Genomic DNA, 19,214 nt, shown 5'->3' on the forward strand with positions numbered 1-19,214 from the left:
AAATGGCTGAAAGTTTCTTTAGCTTGACTACCCCTCGTACAATCTGTAGAAATCAAGCAAAGTTAGAAAATGGGATTTATTAGAAATTGGAATGAACCTTAACAAAACTGATCATGTCATTTCTCAATGTCGTCTCCATCCTTCTCAATGCTCTTGTGCCACCTGCCTGGAAGTGTTGGGATTCCAGCAGACTAAAAGGTTTTGTCTTGTCCTTTCAACCACTTGTACACCCGAGTTATTGTCAAACACTACATGCCGAGGGGTATTACAGTCACCAGCACAAGTTACTGTGACTTTCTGTTGACCAATGTGAAGCCTGCTATTCAATCCAAGTGGTGGGGACTGCTGTCTGAAGGAGTCCTTTTGCTGCAACACAATGACACACACACTGCTAAGAACACCAAGGCTTGTCTGGAGAAACTGAAGTTTGTGGTTTTGTCACATCCTCCTTATTCATTTGGCACCGTGTGATTTCCACCTTTTTGGACCACTAAAAAAAGTGGGTGGTCGTCGACTCAAGACAGATGATGACGTGAAGATAGCAGTGCGCGAGTGGTTGCGAGGACAAGACAAAACCTTTTATTCTGCTGAAATCCCAGCACTTCCAGGCAGGTGACGCTAATGCTTTGAGAAGGGTGGAGACGAGATTGTGAAATTACATTATCAGTCTAATAAATCCCATTTTCTAACTTTAGCTTGACTCCCCCTCGTACATGACTTGGGATTTGTTTCTGTGCACATGGTGTCATCATTTGGTTGGGCATAAAGCTGAGATCAGATCTTCTCACAAAGGAAACTTTATTCAAACTGTTATGAGGGTTTTTAAAGGTCAAATCAAACCGCAGGGCACACACACACACACACACACCAAGCACACACTAGGGACAATTTCGGATCACCAATGCACCTAACCTGCATGTGTTTGGACTGTGGGAGGAAACCGGAGCACCCAATTTTAATCCACCTATCCAATTTCAGACTAGCTTAATACAGTTAGGTTTATGGTGGACTGAAATAGGAACCAAGATGGATGGGATGCCTTTTCATTTCAGGGCACAACATGCACATTAACACTGGGGAACTTACACTAGCCGTTCAGCTTGACTGTGTGCCTTTGAGATGTGAGTGCAAACTCGATTACTCGGAGAAACACATACAGCACACACTCACAGGGAGAACATGTAGATTCTATACAGAGAGTGGCCAGCCTGCAGCTGAACTTGGGGTCCAGGGGTGTAAGATAGTAATACTGACCACTGTGCCACCCATCAGGTATATTTGATTTTAAATCAAGAAAACGTTCCTGCTTTCTTGATTGCATTTTTTGGTACCAATTTATATATGAAGGACGTGTGCCATTTGGACCTTATTGTTCAATCTGGTATGTAAACTTTGTCATAAGATATAACATTAATTTGGATTCTTTATATGATCAGCTTCAATTTAGGCACTGAATGTGCAGCATAAGAAATTTAACTTATACATCAATTTTCTAAATTGCCTATGAGGTTAAGCGAACCTATCCAGGCAGCATAGGGTGCAAAATGGGAACTAACCTTAGTGAGGTGCCAGTCAATTGTAGGAATCACCTACATTCAATCATGCAGAGCTCGTTTATTTATTTTGTAACCTTTTTATTAATAACTTTAAAGAAAAAAGGGAAGAATCAAATGGCACAAACATCAAAAAAGTGAGATATTCTTTACAGTTATTGATTAGCATAACCTGCATGTCTAGGAGATGTGAGAGGAAAATTCACCGAGTCATGGGGAGAGCAGGCAGACTCCATGAAGACAGTGGCAGGGCTTAGGATTTGAACCCAGGACCACAAAGCCATCTTTAACCAGAAAATCGACTGAGGAATTTACAATGCTTGTTATTTATTGTAAAGTGTCTGACATCTGCAGCTGTAAAATGTTTTGACTGTGTTACATTTTAAAGATGGACAAAGGAAAAAAATAATAGAATAAAAACCAGTACAGAAGCAAGTGTAGTGTGACTCCTAGTTACTTTTAACTCTTATGCAATGACATCTATCAATGTAATAACAAGACAAAATAAATGGACAATTTAAAAAAAAAAATCTTATATATCATATAATGTCTTCTTTCAGATTCTGGAGAAAAATTAAAGCCTAAAATGGTGGACCATGTTGTGACTACTCAGCCAGGGCTTGGAAGGACGACCACAACAGTGACCACCATCACTCAGACAGGCGGAAGCTGGACAACCAACCTGTTCAGCATCTGCGCTGACAAGAGAGTCTGTAAGATCCAGTTGTACTGCTTATGCCACCTGTCACTATGCTGGTGCAGTTTGAAATGTCCTTTCTTCTTCTTGTCACGGTTGCCTTTTTGTCAACTCTTCATTTAGTATTTCTTTGTAATTTATAAAGAAATAAACCAGCAGCCTTACATTAAGGCTGTAATCATTAAGCCTGTAGCCCTGCTAAGTCTTCTTCTAATAATAATAATAATAATAATAATAATTGATTTTATTATATAGCACCTTTCTCCACCCTTAACATGCTGGTTCATTCCATTATACTTTAATTTATTGTAAAAAACTCGGCCCCTTCTCCACTTTTGTGTGTCTGCCAACCGAAAGATCTCTGCATGTCACTGCAATCTTCTTTGGACTAACTACAGTAGTGCCTTTAAACAGCCAGCGTCCCACAGATTTTGCATTTGCAATGCGTGTTACACCTTTGTGCGTTCAGTTTGCTTGTTACTCCCCTAATACTCTCCTATTACATATTACTCTCATCTGCTTGTGAAATTGTGCATTTTCTTTAAAAAAACAGAAAAAGCCCTGTGTCTACTCTAACTACGATCATGATGGACAACTCCCCTAAAAATACCTGCCAGTTATCGAGTTATTGAGTGCTACTACTTTCCAGGGTTCTGCTTTGAATTCCCCTTTTTTTTCCACTTCACATTTAATCTCCTTGGTATCAACGCTGATTGGAAATCAGGTTCAGAACTCTATGTAAGTACGGTTAATCCTGAGTCAGACTCGGTGCGAAGTGTAATGATTTACAATGCTAGGCCCGATTAACTCTCAGAACAGTATTCTTCTGCCACCTAGTGGATGAAATAACATCATGCTGCTGAAAATCATGAACATTTCTATACCTCCCAAGAAAACTCGACCAAAATGTGGTAACAATTGGTCATCTGACATTGACATGGACCGTGAAAATCACATCTGTTTCATTGATTCTGAACAGATGTTTGTGTTTGGTGTTGGATTCATACTGCTGCTGACAATCCTGAACCTTCTTGTTGCCCATTTATGGTTCACTCCGGTTTAAAGATGTCTGTTGATCATGATCATATTTACAGTTTTTCGATGATAGTCTGGTAAAGAAAATAGCTATTGAAACAAACCACTATGCAGAGCAATGCCGGAAAATGACAGTAAACCATTTGAGGGTGTTTTTCATTCTTCTAATGCTGTAGGGACGATACTTATCCACAATTGTAAGTGAGTATTTAATTTTTTCCAGTTTCAAATAGTATATAATATCTGTTACCCACTGACGTAGAATAGTAGAGTTAGGATTCTTCCAGTTGAGCAAGTTAATTCTACGTGCCAATAGTGTAGTAAAGGCAATTACAGTTTGTTTGTCCTTCTCCACTTTAAGCCCATCACCAAACACAGCTGTTAGGGGATTAGGAGAGTTTGTGACTCCGAGGCTGTCTGAAAGGCATTTAAAGATTCTGGTCCTGAATGATGTTAATTTGGTGCAGGCCCAAAACATGTGACCCAGTGAGGCTGGAACTTGATTGCAGTGTTCACAGATTGGATCTTGCCCTGAAAACATTTTGGACAATTTTAAACGAGAGAGATGTGATCGGTAGATGATTTTAAATTGAATGATTGTATGCTTTTCACATATGGAGCTCAAGTGAATTCTATGCCTGGCTGCCTTCCACTCCTTTTCCGAAATGTTGAGTGGGAGATCCTTTTCCCACTGCGCTAAGGAGGTTTTAACAAGAACGGCATGCAGTTCTGGACATAATAGGAAGATAAACATGAGTAAATTCTAAAAGCAGTAGCACTTCTGCATTTAAACAAATCAAAACCTGCAAAGCCACCCATACTGAGAACAGCAGATGCAGACTGATGAAAACTGAGGGTCTCGTTCATATCTGTACCTCTTCAATGAATTCTTTGTATTTCAGGCCTCCTCGGTGCCCTGTGCCCCCTCTGTCAGGAAATGAAGCTCTCATACGATTACGGGGAGAGTGCGCTTCTCCCACTTCTTCCAGGATCCACATTTGCACTGCGTGTTGGAATTAGAGAAAAATACAAAATTCGGGTAAAGTCACATTTTTTAGCACATCTCTTCCATGTTTTCTTGAGGCATTTAAAAGATGCAGTGACTCGTGCTGCTTCCACAAATCTGGTTTCGATTCCTGACCAGGTCTCTCACTGACTGTGTCAGGTTTGCTTGTTCTCTCTTCTTCGGATACTCTCTCTCATTTCCAAAATATGAATGTTACAGTAGGTTAGGAGGGAGGTCTGAGTGGGCTGCCTGTGGGCCATCCTCCTGTCTGGATTTGGTTCTTGCCTTGTACCGGATGCCTCAGATTACAAGAGCACAGCATCTGGATGAACTCCTTTGCTTCCCACCTGTAATGCGGTCTCAATGTGCCTGCAGTTGCGCTTTAGAATGATCTTCTCTCGTTGTTATTTTATGGAGGATTCCAAAGATGCTAGCCCTTTAGCAGATGTCACATTACATGACTTCTAGTCGGAGGGGATGTTAAACTCGACTGCTGCAGTTGCTGATGTCATTGCCCGAGGATGTTTGATCGTATGACTAACAATGGCTGGGGGTGTTAAATTATGTCACTGCATTATGATGCTTCAGCACAGTTTTACATTTCAAAAACATATTCATGTTATTATGGGCTAAAATAAGGAGCATTAAAAGCTGCACAACAAAATGGGCTTCAACAGGGCAGACTCATGGGGGTCTGAAGGGTGCTTGGTACACAGGTGCCAAAAATGGCAATTGAAAACGGTGCATTCCTTTTTTTAATATTGTGGATGTTTTAATTAATACTGCATTTTCGGCACATGTTTTTGGCTGTGTCTTAGTGGCAGCTGGACAATGATAAAACATGGTGTACGGCCATGGGAGTTTAAAGGGGGTGGCCCGACCTCCCAATGGATGCACATCACTAATCAGAGGTTTCCAGACCATGAAGGGTCTTTTACCGCTCCACAAAAAAATAGTAGTGTGGTCATTCATTGTTGCCACCCTACTTGGAATTCTTCTGCAACTTTGCAGTTTTGACATTTTTACTGACATTGAAGCCACTTATATTATGAGCTGGCATGCCATCCTGCAAATATCTGACTAATCCTTCAGCAATTTAAAAAAATGAAGCTATTTTTCCTTCTTTCTGTGTATGATGGCTCAATTTTTTGATTGAACACACCACCTGGGCTTAGGACTTAATAACAAATGCTGGCCAGTTAGATGTGCAGTTGTTACATAAAAAATCAGGAGTGGTCTCCCCTACCCTTCTCATATACTCAGATATGGGGATGGATATTTGAGGAGTAAACTGCAAGACAATGATTATATTTTTATGGACATCAAAGAACCATCAACAACAAATCAAATCAAATAATAATTTATTGAACAATTATTACAAAAGTAAAGTTGAATAAATCAGACACTGCAGTTGCATTAATAAAAGGTAAAGCACCTCTTCCGGTTAGCAGAAATAGGCCAAAAGTTGAAAGAAATCTACGTTTTGTACCAAATACTTGTATGCAAAATTTGCTTGACCTAAGTGAAAGTGTACTCAAGTTATCGGGTTTACATACACACGCACAAACACATATACATAATTCCAAAAATGGTATTTTCAGACTCAGGGAGGTCTAAAACGTCGAGATTCATCAAAATCTCGACATCGAATTTTTGGACGATTACAATAGTTACCCTATACTTCATATACAAGAAAGTCAGGGAGGTCTAAAACGTTGAGATTCATCAAAATCTCGACATCGAATTTTTGGACGATTACAATAGTTACCCTATACTTCATATACGAGAAAGTCAGGGAGGTCTAAAACGTCAAGATTCATCAAAATCTCGACATCGAATTTTTGGACAATTACAATATTTTCCCTATACTTCGCATACGAGAAAACAAAAAGAAGAAAAAGTAATGCAAACCAACACACTGTTTGCAATGTACTTCATTTTATAATAAGTAACTATATACCATATTTAGTTACTTTTTTTGTGACTAACAAGTAACATAACTAACTTACTGTTAAAAGCAATATCCTCCAACGCTGTGCTGGGCATGTAAAACTACAAGATGGAGATCACAGGAGTGCGCTGTGACTGCCTCCGACTCGCAAAGATTATAAAAGTGAAGCCTGCGAATTAAAATCACTGAAAAAGTGGTATAATATGACATGGCCTTACTGTAAGTTGTCATGCCTTGCGATTTCTTCCTAGTTGTCTCATCGGGCATCCTTAGGTGACGAGATCGGCAAATGTGAGACTGACAGCTCCTCTGCCTAGAAGTCTTGTAGTGTGCCACCAGCCGGAGCAGAAACATTCAAAAAGTATATCTTTGTGTGTTTTATGATTACTGTGTGAATCGAGAGAGACAGGAGGGGAGAGCACCATAGGTAAGAAGGTGCAGAGGGCTGTATGACAAATTAGCTGTCAACTTCTGCGAAACCAATCGGAATACCCTGCTGGTATTATTTAGAGGCTTGCCTTACGTCCCTGACAGCAGAAACGTTCTGACAGGAGCAAACAGAAAGTGGAGTTGTTTTCTTCTCCTCTGATATTAATCAGTTTACTGAATTTGATACATTAATGATTACAAAAATCATCCTTTAGGAAATACTGAGTGTAAGCTCTTCATTCATTTGCTTAATTCTGGTTTTGGGTTGCATGAATCAACCAGGATTGGGTGCCAGGATATTACAAGGCCTAATTGAGACTGGCAGCTGCCACATCTGTTAATGCCCCCTACCCAAAGAAAGACTCTTAGGGTCTTGGAGAGAATGAGTAAACTCCATAAAGGTAGCAGTTGGCCATGGGGCTCAAATGAAGTACCCTGTGCTAATCATGCTGCCGGCTTTATAGTTATTTTTATTGTATTATTGTTCAGTTATGTGTGTCATTTTTTAAACTTTTCCTCTTACTGTGCATAATAATATACTAAAGGGCCACCTTATTAGGTTCACCTTCTTCTTCAAATAGCCAGCCATGTGGCCTCACTTATGGTCAAGCTGTTTAGCGGTTGCTTGTCCCAGCATTACAATAAGCGAGAGGCTTGATCTGAGCAGCTTTATGAACTGTGGTGTGATCACTGGTGTTAGATGTGTTGTTTCTATTGCCTCATAAACAGCTGTGCTGCTGGGATTTTCTCTCACTTCAGTCTCTAGAGTTTCCAGTGAATGGTGCGATAAACAAAAATGGTAATCCTGAAGGTGGGGAAAACACCTTGTTAATGAGTGTAGTCAGAGGACTTGTTCAAGCTAACTGGAAGGCCACAAATTCTCAAATTACAGCCACAACTGTAACATGCAGAAGGGCATATTTGAAAGCAGGGAGGCTGCTGCAGCAGAAGACCATGCCAGGTTCATCTCCTTTCAGCTGAGAACAGGAAACTACAGTGGAGAGCAAAACTGGGTGGTTGACAATTAGAAAATGCCACCTGATGTGGAAAATGTCAACTTCTTCAGCAATGTGTAGATGGTTGGGCCAGAATAAACCTTCTGAATTGATGATTTCATCAGGCCTCTTAATAAACGTCATTTGAATGTCACCATGTACCTAACCATTGTTGCCTAATGTGCATCCTTTTAAGTCCATAGTCTGCCCCTTTTCAAATGGATTCTCTCAAGATGATACCAGGCATGTAATAGGGACTTCATGTTAGTGCCATCACCTGCACAGTCTTAAATTGTAGTGTAATAGAGTGCCTTTGGTTGAGGTGGAAAAGGATATTTGGAGGAAAAACCCACGGAGGAACCACGTGACGTTATAGTCCATATGGACCCAAATCATTGTTTAATCCACATTGCTGGGGCAAATGGGATACCGTCCCAGTACTAAAAGGGTGGCACTAATAAAGTGACCATACAGTGTAAATCTATGCAAGAGTAAACTGAATTGCAATTTTATATTGCCATACTAAAGAAATTCAAAAAGTATATCTTTGTTTGTTTTATTATTACTGTGTGAATTTATGAGTTTTCTGGATGTGCCTGTCTTTGGCAGTTAAGATATTCTGTACCTATCATGTGCTAAACAGTTACCAAGGGAATGATGAGATAATTATAATTAAATACTTTTCATTTATAAGAATTTAGAAGTAAGAAACTTCTCCTTAGAGGTAAATGTGCGTGTGTGTGTCAAACACTTTTAATCAGTTGAACTATTTGGGGGCCTTTAATTAATATTGAAACATAGGTGTTATTAAGAATATACCATTTACTTATATTCTGATTGGTGCAAACTGAAATGCTTAAAAAACCGTGTCGTGGAAATGAACTTACTTTATTTAAGGCCAGTGCTTTGTTATTTTAGTCGGTTGCCTATAGTGAACTGACAAGAGTGCCCTTGGCTGATTCCTTCAAGCTTGTCATAAACAAAGATGTCCATCTTGAATCTCTTTACGAATGGGGACTCTTGACTGTTCTTTTATTTTCCCTAATAATTGCAGAAATGAGTTTTCACTTGTTGAAGAAAGAAATTACTCCACTCATACTTATCAGAACAACTTTATTTTCCAGGGCAATGCAGTTGATGACTGGGCAGCCGTCTACTGCTGCTGGCCCTTGGCTTTGTGTCAGATGGTGAGAGAGCTGAAGATGAGGAATCAAGCTTACATATATCATGTATCAACTGCTTTTGAATGTTCGTGATCTTGTTCACTTTCTTCTTATTTATCTTCTTTGTGCCAAAGTTTGGCAACCTAAATAAAATTATATATTCTGTATATCCAGTTTTTGGTCCACTTCAATCCACTTTCAGTAGGAGTTTAGAGCAGCACTTGGCCCGGCAGAGACTGGTGTTAGACTATTGAATATACTCAAGTGATAAGAATATAAAATGAATTGCCGTCAACAGTTACACTGTAAAATGGCTACCCAGGTAGAGTGGCAGAGCCACTGGTGATTGGTGCTTCAGCACATCCTACAAGACATGAGCCAAAAGGAACCTGTCACGTGTTTAGAGTGTTTATTACAAAATCTGGGACACAGTGACAGAATGGGCACATTAGTGGGCATTTCCATGCTTGGTTTTCAACATTTATGGTGAAAAACAATTAAACAAGCAGCAGTTTGGTTTCCTTTTGAAATTTACAATAATACAAAGGCGTTAAAGCTGTGTAATTTTTTTTACATACTTAACATTGTCCAGTAAAGGCATACCATATTTACATTCTTCTTGTAATAATATAATGATGGAAAAAACAGCACAGTCACTGGATATCCACCATTATATAGCATCAATGCCACGCAGCAAAACCACTCAAGGCAAAGGCGCACTTTTCATTTCCAAATTATTTGTGTTGGCAATGGCAGCTGGTAAACACTGGGACGGGACTGTAGCCGTAGCATAGTTCATCTCTGAAAAGTAAGTAGTTGGACTTCTTTCAGTCCCACTGAGGAGGACACATGACAAAAACCTACTAGAGGGTGGAAGAAGAGAAAGCATAAAAAAGCGCTTGATGCAGCCATACCAAGTAAACCATCTGGACAGGGCCAACTGCCATGCTACCCTGAGAACTCGTTTTTAGGGACTAAAGGGAGTAACAATGTCTACAAGTCTTTTATTATTGCTCCCACGTTCAAGAATTTTATGGTGTGAAAAGACAACAATAAATCAGCAGTGGCCTTTAGTACCTAGTCCAGCATTTAGAAAGACATTGTAATTAATATAGAACGTAAGATATGCTAGAGTTGGCCATCACAGACACTTCTGATTTACTACTCTGTGAAATAACTGAAAATAGGACAGATAAGAAAAGTACCTTTCACACGTTTATACTCTATTTTGTGTCCAATATATAGTATATAAAACATACTGTATACCTGTGTGTCTGTGTATTCTCCTAAAAAACGATGTGTTTGTATATATGTATGTGTGTATATACACACACACACACACAAACACACACACACTACAGTATATTTATGCACACTCAATCAGTCAAAGGTCTGGACATACCCAGAAAGTTACATGTTTCTGGTACAAATTGATACCTTTTTTATTTTTAAATTGATTTAAACATATTGCCAGGACTTTACTAGTGTTGCTAATGGCTATTAATGCTTGAAATTGCTGATTTTTAATTCATTTTTCACATACTGTACAACTGCTCCATTTTCAGCAGCCACTCCTTCAGTGTTCCTAAGGCTTAATTCATTTAGCTTATCCTTAATTAGTCATCTTTAAATGCTAATTGGTTACTTCAGAAACTTCTGAAACCTGCTATTCTGTTCACTTGGGCTGTGTGGTACTAGCATTCCTACAGGTGAGTTCTGTGTTCAGAAATGGGCAAAATGAAACACCTTTTTCAAGAAACATGTCTGTCTATTATTTTTATGCAGGTTGAGGGTTATTCTATGTGACAGATTGCCAAGAAACTGAAGATTTCACACAAAGGTGCCTGTTACTGTCTGGAGAGAAGAGGACAAACTGGATCTGAGCAGAACAGAAAAAGAGGGAGACGGTCCAAATGGGCAAGAGGATAAGCACATCAAAGAGTACAGTGGGAAAAACAAACACCTTAAACAAGTGGCTTCTTCCTTAATACACACAAAAAAAAATTACCAGTGTTATCTGCAACGGGGAAAGGACGACTTGTAATGCTGGCCTAAGAGGCAATATCTATATCTATATATATATATATATATTCACTAAGGGCACGCAAGACAGTGAGCGCAAGCAAGACAGAGAGACACGCCTGCCAACTCACAGAGCCCCATCCACCAACTCTAAGGCCATGGGACATGCACGACAGAGCCCCGCCCGCCATCTCTAATCCTACTTCCGCGTCTACCATTGCTCTCGCTCAAACAGCAATAATTAGCAAACAAACAAAGAAAACTGGCAGTAACAGTGCAAAATTCACAATTGGTATGCCAGTTTGAAAAGATAAGTTTTGAGGGTAGTTTTAAAATGTGTTATTGAATCGAGCTGATGTATAAGAGAGAGAAGAGAATTCCCGAGTTGCGCAAAACTATGAGAGATGCTCGAGCTCCCATAGCACAGAGTTTGATGTGTGGTACAGAAAGTAGAGCTGCAGATGAGGATCTGAGTGAGCGAGAGGAGTGTAAGTCTGTCGGAGATCAGTGAGGTTGTGGAGAGCTTTAAATGTTAAGAGCGGTATTTAGTATTGTATTCTGTAGTTAACAGGGAGCCAGTGAAGTTTACAGAGAATAGGTGTAATATGTTCAGTGGATTTAGAAAATTGGGCCAAAATTCCTCCAGAGCGCTGTAAAAGACTCATTGCAAGTTATCGCAAACGCTTGATTGCAGTTATTGCTGCTAAGGGTGGCCCAACCAGTTATTAGGTTCAGGGGGCAATTACTTTTCACACAGGGCCATGTAGGTTTGGATTTTTTTTCTCCCTAAATAATAAAAAACATCATTTAAAAACTGCATTTTGTGTTTACTTGTGTTATATTTGACTAATGGTTAAATGTGTTTGATGATCAGAAACATTTTGTGTGACAAACATGCAAAAGAATAAGAAATCAGGAAGGGGGCAAATAGTTTTTCACACCACTGTATATATGTCTATGTTTTCTGTAGCCTGCTACAGGAAGGTACTCTCTCGGCCATTGGCATTGGTTTCGCTCCTTGCTATTTTCGTTATACTGCAATGGTGGTTTCCTAAGCCTTTGTTATACTGAATTCCTTTTTCACCTTTTTCCTTTCCTATTCTTACACTACAGGAAGGTACGTATGCTATGGCGGGCTTTTCACCTTTTTCCTTTCCTATTCTTACACCGCTAGTTTTAAAGAAAAATCCATATTTTCTAATGCAATTACAATAGTTTCTCTAATAAGCATTTAAACATGACAAATTAAGGAAAAACTAAGAGGAGTTGACCATTAGGACATTGAAGGAATGGCTGCTAAAAAAGGGGCTTTGCAGTTGTGTATGTATAATAAATTCAATTTAAACAGTAACAGCCATTAGCAGCACTAGAAATATCTTGGCTATATATTTAAATCAATTTAAGGGTACTGTGATAAAAAAATGGCCAATTTCAACTAAAAAATATGAACATATCTGGGTGTGTGTCTAGACTTTTGACTGGTATTTTTTTGCATACCTGCTATACAGTATATACTAACTACTTGTACATACACACATACATTCATACACACACACACACACACATACTTGCCATTTAGCTCAACTGTCACTTTTCACTCAATCAGCAAAAGGAACACAGAACAGACAACAGAATCTAAGAGATGAAATATCATGTCTTGGCCCTTGTGAAACAACTTGATTGTGATCACGAACAAGATTAGATCTTTGCGCGATGTCTAGAATAGAAGGTGTACATGCAACAGTGTCCTCCCTGGAAGGAGTCAATATTGAAAAACAAACAAATATGAACCAAAGCAACGCAGACAGAATTTTAGGTTAACAAATATCAGTACTCTTAGAAATGAAGTGTCCGTAAGGATACACCCAAGACATTGTCAGCCTTTTTTTGTTTTCTCAAGCATCTGACCATTCACTGCAACAACGACGAGCAATGCTGTGCCAAAGTAATGCCTAAAGTAGACTGAAAAATGAAAGAAAATGATGAGGTCTGTTTGGCACCTGTAATAATGAAAACAAACACATATGACCCTTACAGAACCTGGCACTGTTGCCTCACAGATCCAGTGGCATGAGCTTAAATTCTAATGTGTGTGGAGGCTGCATATTCTCTCATTCTTGCATCTGATTGGGTTTTTCTCTCACATTTCAAGGACGTGGGTGTTTGGTTAATTGATGACCTTACACTGGCCTTGTGTGAGTTTACGTGGGCGTCTTCTTTATGATAGACTGGCTCCCTGTTCAGGGTTGGTTCCTGCCTGCCATCCTACACTGCTGTGATAGGCTCCTGCAGTTCTGAATTGGATTTTTTGTGAAACTTGTAAACTAAATGCTTCAAAAAATGTATTATTTATTTAGCATGCAGTTACTGTAAAATTTTCATCAGGGGAAGATCATGACTTAAAAGAGGCTATCTGAAATCTTTAATAAATTTCCTTTGAGATATCCTTAAATGTCACTTTAGCACGCTACGGGTATTTGACAGTTTTAAATATTCTGGACTCCACGATTTAAGTTGGCTTGAGGGATAAGATGAGTAGAAGTATTCAACCAGTCAATTTTATGGAGTTTCTGTGATATATGGGATCAATGGCAATTATTCTTTATATCTTGTAGCTTTGTTTTGCTAAAACACATTTGATCATCTCAGTATATAACTTATTCTGCAATGCACAAGTGTGGAATAAAAACAATTTCAATTAAAAAAATACTTTACAAAGGGCCAGGAATATGGAGACCAGGGCATCCTCTCCCGTGTCTGTGTGGGTGTCCTCCAGGTGCTCCGGTTTCCTCCCACTGTCCAATGACATACAGATTAGGTGAACTGAAGACTCTAAATTAGCCCAGGTGTGTGTATGGGTGTGTGTGTGTGTTTGCACTGCGATTGACTGGCGCCCTGCACAGGGTTTGTTCCTGCCTTGCACCCTATGCTAGCTGGGATAGACTCCTGGCCTCTGGTCTGGATTAAGAGGTTTAGAATTACCTGATGTTAATATTATATTATATTATAATCCAAACCTACTTAATCCAATTCAGGGTTGCAGTAGGTCAGGGATTATTCTTGCTTAACTAGATAGACGATGGAAAACAACCATATTATCAGACATATCATATACATGTATATTATTTCTACATAATGAACACTACTGTTCACATTACCATTCTGTTCTTCCACTTTGGCCCAGTCTATTCCATATTATTTAGTCCATGTCCATCCAAGTCTTTGAGTCAGTTGTCTTTTGCACTATATCTTTCCGATTCTGTCTACTATGACTCTGCTCTCATTTTTCCAACTTCATTCTTCCCCTGTACTTTGCTTTACTATTTTTTTCTTTTATATTCAATATACACCTAGAGGGAGGGAAACAGAAGTGAGTATTGTTTATGATAAAATTTGTGAAGCTAAACACTGGAAAACTGAGTATTTTCGAAAATAAGACTTAACAGACTGCTATATACAGACATGTAGCACCATTTTAACATTTTTTGAATTGACTGGCCTTTTTAAACCTTGGTATAATGGCCTTGTCTTCAAATTCTTCGTTATTGTGTTATAAGCACCTGATTTTTGTAATGCCCCTGCCCAGAAGCTTACTAATATTTTTGAAATCACAAGTGTGGCTTGCGTTCTTAGTGCAGAAGTTATGTCTTGGCACCAGTCGGTCAAAGTGGCTGTGTGTTTTGTTTCAAACTAGTTTCTTAATCAGAAGCAAATATTTACTCAAAATGCTGTTTATTTCCTTTTGCACTTAATCTTGTAGATATACCTTGTCTGAATCTAAATGTTTTGTCGACTGAAGCATATTTACACATGTCAGCTTTTCATTTCTCTATCTGATTCTGTCAGAAAAGGCTTTTAGAATTGCTACAGCATTTCATGATTAATACTTACAAGTCCCAATGTGACTGAGTTAGCTGTGGAGCTGCTGGTTGCTTTGTCATTTGCTCATCATTGTGAATTGGTAACAGGAGACTAAATAAAAACTATCAATACAACTGTTAAAGAGCAGAAGAAGACATTAAGGATTCTGATACTTAACATGCATGAAAATTAAAATTCTGCCTAAAAATGCTGCATGCAGTAATTTTAGAGGCTATTCAGCAGTGCACTATTCTGGAAACATACAGTCAACTCACAAGAGCCACTAACAAAAGTCTGGGCAGAATGATAACTCTGTGTTCTCCTTCACAGACTGTTAATATGTAGAAAAAACGGTAGGAAAAAAGTAACAACACCAAAGACTCTTAATTGTCTGTGGTTGAACATCCAACGCATGTGTGAATGTGTACCTGTGTTAACGACATCATCTTTTACCTTCTAACTTTGCCTGAACCTTTTTATCCAGGCTATAGTCTATTAGAGAGACTCATGGCAGGAACCTGGAGTGGACAGGATGTCCATTCAATGCACAACACACACATGCACATGGTGAATTTAGACACATCATGTCTACATATTAATTGCAAGAAAACTAAAACTTCACACAGAAGGCATCCCAGCCACATTTCAAAACTGCAGTCCAAGCACTGTGAAGCAGCAACATCCATCCATTTCCAGTCTTTCTTAAAGGATAAGTTTGGTATTTTTCAAGTTGAAGTTATTTCTTCACAAACATGGTATATACACTTGACACACAAAATTTTGTCCTACATTGAAGCACTTTCTATAAATATAAAAAAATGTCTTGCCTGCGCTAACACTTTACATTGGACGCTAAGGGTGCACAGAGGAAAGGTGTAAAAGCTTACCAAAAGCCAAGACAGTTGTCAAGTATTGATCCTCATTTTGCGATTGCACACACATTGTAAAATCATCTATACATGTCATTTTTAAACAAGAAAACATCAATATTATGATTCAACCATTTTAAAAGACCAGCTGTGTGCGATAGCTCAGCACTTAGTCTTCCAGTGCAAAATCCTTTCAACACTCTAGGACGTAGTTTCCTCCTGAAAGGCCAAAACATGTAAACTTTTAATTTCACGTGATTGATTTTGTTTCGGTTTACTTCTGTATTTATGTGAGAATTTGCACAAGTGAATAGAAAATTATCCTTGCCACAAGAAAAATAGCACTAGAGATATTCGATAAAATGATTATTTCCTGATGCTTTTTGTTATAACAAACATATGTCGGAAACATGGAAGGGAGAGGATGAATACTCGACAACCGTCTTCGAGAATTTCGTAAAATTTTACGCTTTTCCTCTGTGCCCCATAGCCTCCACAGTAAAGCGTCAGTGTGGGCAAGATACAGTATTTTTTTCAATTTATATAAATAGTTCAATTTATTCAATTTATATATAAAGTGCTTAATTGTAGAATACAGTTGTCTGTGGGAAATGAACATACAGCATGTTTCTCTTGAAAAATACCAAACCTATCCTTTAATCTAGTTATCCTGTAGGAGTGGACTGCAACCTATCCCACCAACAATGGGTGCAAGGCAAGAATGATCCCTGAAGCCAAGGCACCCTCACTTGTTGTGGGCTAATATAGAGGTGAGAGTAAACCAGGCCTGCACGCTTTTAGGATGTGGGAGGCAGACGTGAGGAGAATGTGCAAAGTTCACACAGACATCAACCTGGCCAAGATCTGGGCCTAGTCATCAGCAGCATTAAGTACTGCAGTACCCGAGGCAGGAACACAGTTTACTGTTTAACAAAATAAAACTGCCCACAGTGTCTAAAGCCATTTCCCCCCTAAGATTTGGTCATTTGTGTGCAAAATTTTCACGTTATGTGCAAAAAAAAAAGTACTGCAATATAACCGAATGATCATTCCTATCTCTAAAATAACCATCCATGTGAGATTTGCAAATGGAATGTGGCTGTACTTCTCCAGATGCCTGTGCTATATAATTTCATTTTCTAACAAGTTTTTCCTCCTTGGCATGCTGGAAGTGCTGAATGAGGGGTTAAAAAACACTGAGTGGTAGAACAGCTTAGAATAGACCAACATATATGCAGAGGAATTAATTCTTGAGATACTCGATTAGCACACATTAATCTTTTTTTTTTTTTTTGTTGTCCTGTAGCTGCCGTGGTCAGCAAGCGTTTTATTTGAGCTTCTGCGCTTTTCTCATTACAAGACCTTTTGCCTTCATTTCCAATGTGTTTTCATAAACCTTTTGTAATTTTCAACATTTTGCCTTTTATGTCCTTGAAAAGTTTTTGATTCCTTTAGAACAAAGTGCCACATCTCATTTGCATGCATCTCAATGGGTGCTTAATGGAGATGCTATAAAGGCAGGAGTTTTGGAGTTTAATCCAATTATCTTCTGCAGGAAATGTTACCCTAAGGAAAGTTTAGCATAAAGAGAAATTGTTTTTTTTTCGCTCTATTTCAACTTATTAAACAGATTTGCAGTTTTAGACCAGTATATACATCTATTATCTTTGCAAGGTAAAAAAATATTGAGGAAGAAATTAACAAACTGGGGTGTGAAGTAATATGGCTCACGTATATGACAGAAAGCACATTAAAGTTTGATTGTAATAAACTTCTGCAGATTTACAGAAATGACAGATGGCAAGCTTACATTTAATACTAAAATATTAGTGTGAAACCAAAAGTAGTGAGCATATGGGAATTGACAAAGTGTGCCCGACAATTCTGAAACATGTGCAACAGCCATGTCACATGAGACAACTTTTCCAATGATTTTTAGTCGTAGTCTTCATTTAAAAATCTTAAGAAAGTTGAAGGCAGTTGGTGGTGTGTCTGACATACCCAGCCACTCAACCCAACTATTCTTTGACTTGCTCTGAAAAAGTGTTTGATTTTGTTGTATGGGTGGGATCTGCATGTATGACAGCTGACAGCTAATGAATGCTCATCCAGAACTACAATGCACATAATGCAGCAACAAATAGGGAAAGTGGGTGTTTTGGACCTCACAGGGAAGCTCTTCTGTCAAATGTCTCATGTTTTACATACTACAACAGAATGGAGGAAAGACAAAAAGACAGAGATTGCATCTGAACTGTAGCTGTTAACCCATTCTATAGCACCAACGTCATCAGGTGAAACACTATTGGCTGTCAGAGAAAGGGGCTGGAAGGTTATGACATACATGCTAAATTGGATATGCCTAGAGATTTTCAGTGATGTAAACTGACAGTATCTAGCGACATGATCAGTGACTACAGTTGACAAGCCTGACTAGATGTCACGTAATGTCATTTCATGTTGTCATACACCTGAATGAAAAATGGCATCACCTGCCCAACTTAAATATTCACACTTCAGTGCCAGGAAATGGCTTCCAACAATGTGCTGTTTCGACAACGTGTAACAGCTAAACTTTGGGGATACCAATGCACAGCCTTTAAGATGGATACACCTGCCTAGGTACTAACAATGACTTTCTGTAAAGCACCCTATAGACAGGAATACAGACCCATGGTGCTCGTATGCCTTTAACATGAGCAACAAAGTAAAAATTACACAACTCTTCTAGGGCAGAGGCAACCATGTGTTAATCGGGATGGAGACTTTGTTAAGGAATAAACTAAAGTATGTAGCTCTGATTGACAGGTAGTCATTTCCTGTATAAATCTTTAATGAATTGTAAAATTAATATGCTCATTACTTTTGGTATAACTCTTGTATTTATGCATGTGGCGAGAAGCTGAATTTCTTGAAAAAGCCTTGTAATATGCCTGTGTGATGAACAGGAGTATGGGATGGGGATAAAAGGGATTTTAAAAAGTAAAAACACAAATAAGAAATTGGGAATTGTGCACATAGTAAAGTAGCAAGTCCTGATTACAGTGCAAGGCACCTTCAATATATATTTACAATATTACAAAAGTAAAGTGCATTTGCCATAAAGGTGAATAAAACCCTGTCAAAACTGGGAAAAAAAATCTGTGGCTAAGCAACAAAACGTGAAAAGTGTATCTTTTATGATTCCTTAGTATTTTTCTTACTCGGATACCTGAAAAGAAACAAGCTCACATGACCATTAATTACAAAAAAGGGCCATCTTACTTTATAAAATGGTCAGTGAGCCTCAGTGGCCTCTAACCTGCTTCAAAAGTAACCAGCCATACTAAGGCGAGGCAAAACCTCAGTGCTTTTTCATGACCTGACCTGTGCTTCAGATAAATATAATACACTTCTTTTGGCAGAATTTGTTTTCCTGACAGAGTTAGTTGGTCAGCTCTGCATTTCCAGACATGTCAGGCAGCTGTATGGGAACAGGCCACTTTTTCCAGTCTGCTCGTTGGTACCCTGCAGCCAGCCATCCTGCCAGGACTTCTTCACTAAAAGCACATCCCCCTCCTTGAGATCAAGTTCCATCTCACTTTGAGCTCCGTGAGGTGCAACTGCCTTGTACCTGCAAAACCAAAAGAGTGA

General features: G+C 38.8%; 2 protein-coding genes across 6 annotated transcripts in view; one reads left to right on the plus strand and one right to left on the minus strand.

The window, feature by feature from the left end:
• plac8l1 (PLAC8 like 1) overlaps positions 1 to 19,214 on the plus strand; it is a 47,443-nt gene that overhangs the window by 16,407 nt on the left and 11,822 nt on the right. For 2 of the 3 annotated variants that reach the window (XM_039776433.1, XM_039776434.1), the window contains 3 exons: positions 2,114 to 2,266; positions 4,188 to 4,324; positions 8,791 to 8,914. In XM_039776433.1, the coding sequence (XP_039632367.1) occupies positions 2,140 to 2,266; positions 4,188 to 4,324; positions 8,791 to 8,914 (388 nt within the window). In that variant the 5' untranslated portion in view covers positions 2,114 to 2,139. Of the gene's footprint in view, positions 1 to 2,113; positions 2,267 to 4,187; positions 4,325 to 8,790; positions 8,997 to 19,214 lie in introns of those variants that run through there. The other variant, XM_039776435.1, reaches the window with a different exon arrangement.
• LOC120543380 (E3 ubiquitin-protein ligase SH3RF1-like) overlaps positions 13,818 to 19,214 on the minus strand; it is a 147,676-nt gene continuing 142,279 nt past the window's right edge. For all 3 annotated transcript variants that reach the window (XM_039776432.1, XM_039776430.1, XM_039776431.1), the window contains one exon: positions 13,818 to 19,194. In XM_039776432.1, coding sequence (XP_039632366.1) covers positions 19,014 to 19,194 — 181 coding nt within the window. In that variant the 3' untranslated portion in view covers positions 13,818 to 19,013. The remainder of the gene's footprint in view (positions 19,195 to 19,214) is intronic.

Source organism: Polypterus senegalus, chromosome 13, assembly GCF_016835505.1.
Source record: "Polypterus senegalus isolate Bchr_013 chromosome 13, ASM1683550v1, whole genome shotgun sequence".
NCBI lineage: Eukaryota > Metazoa > Chordata > Cladistia > Polypteriformes > Polypteridae > Polypterus > Polypterus senegalus.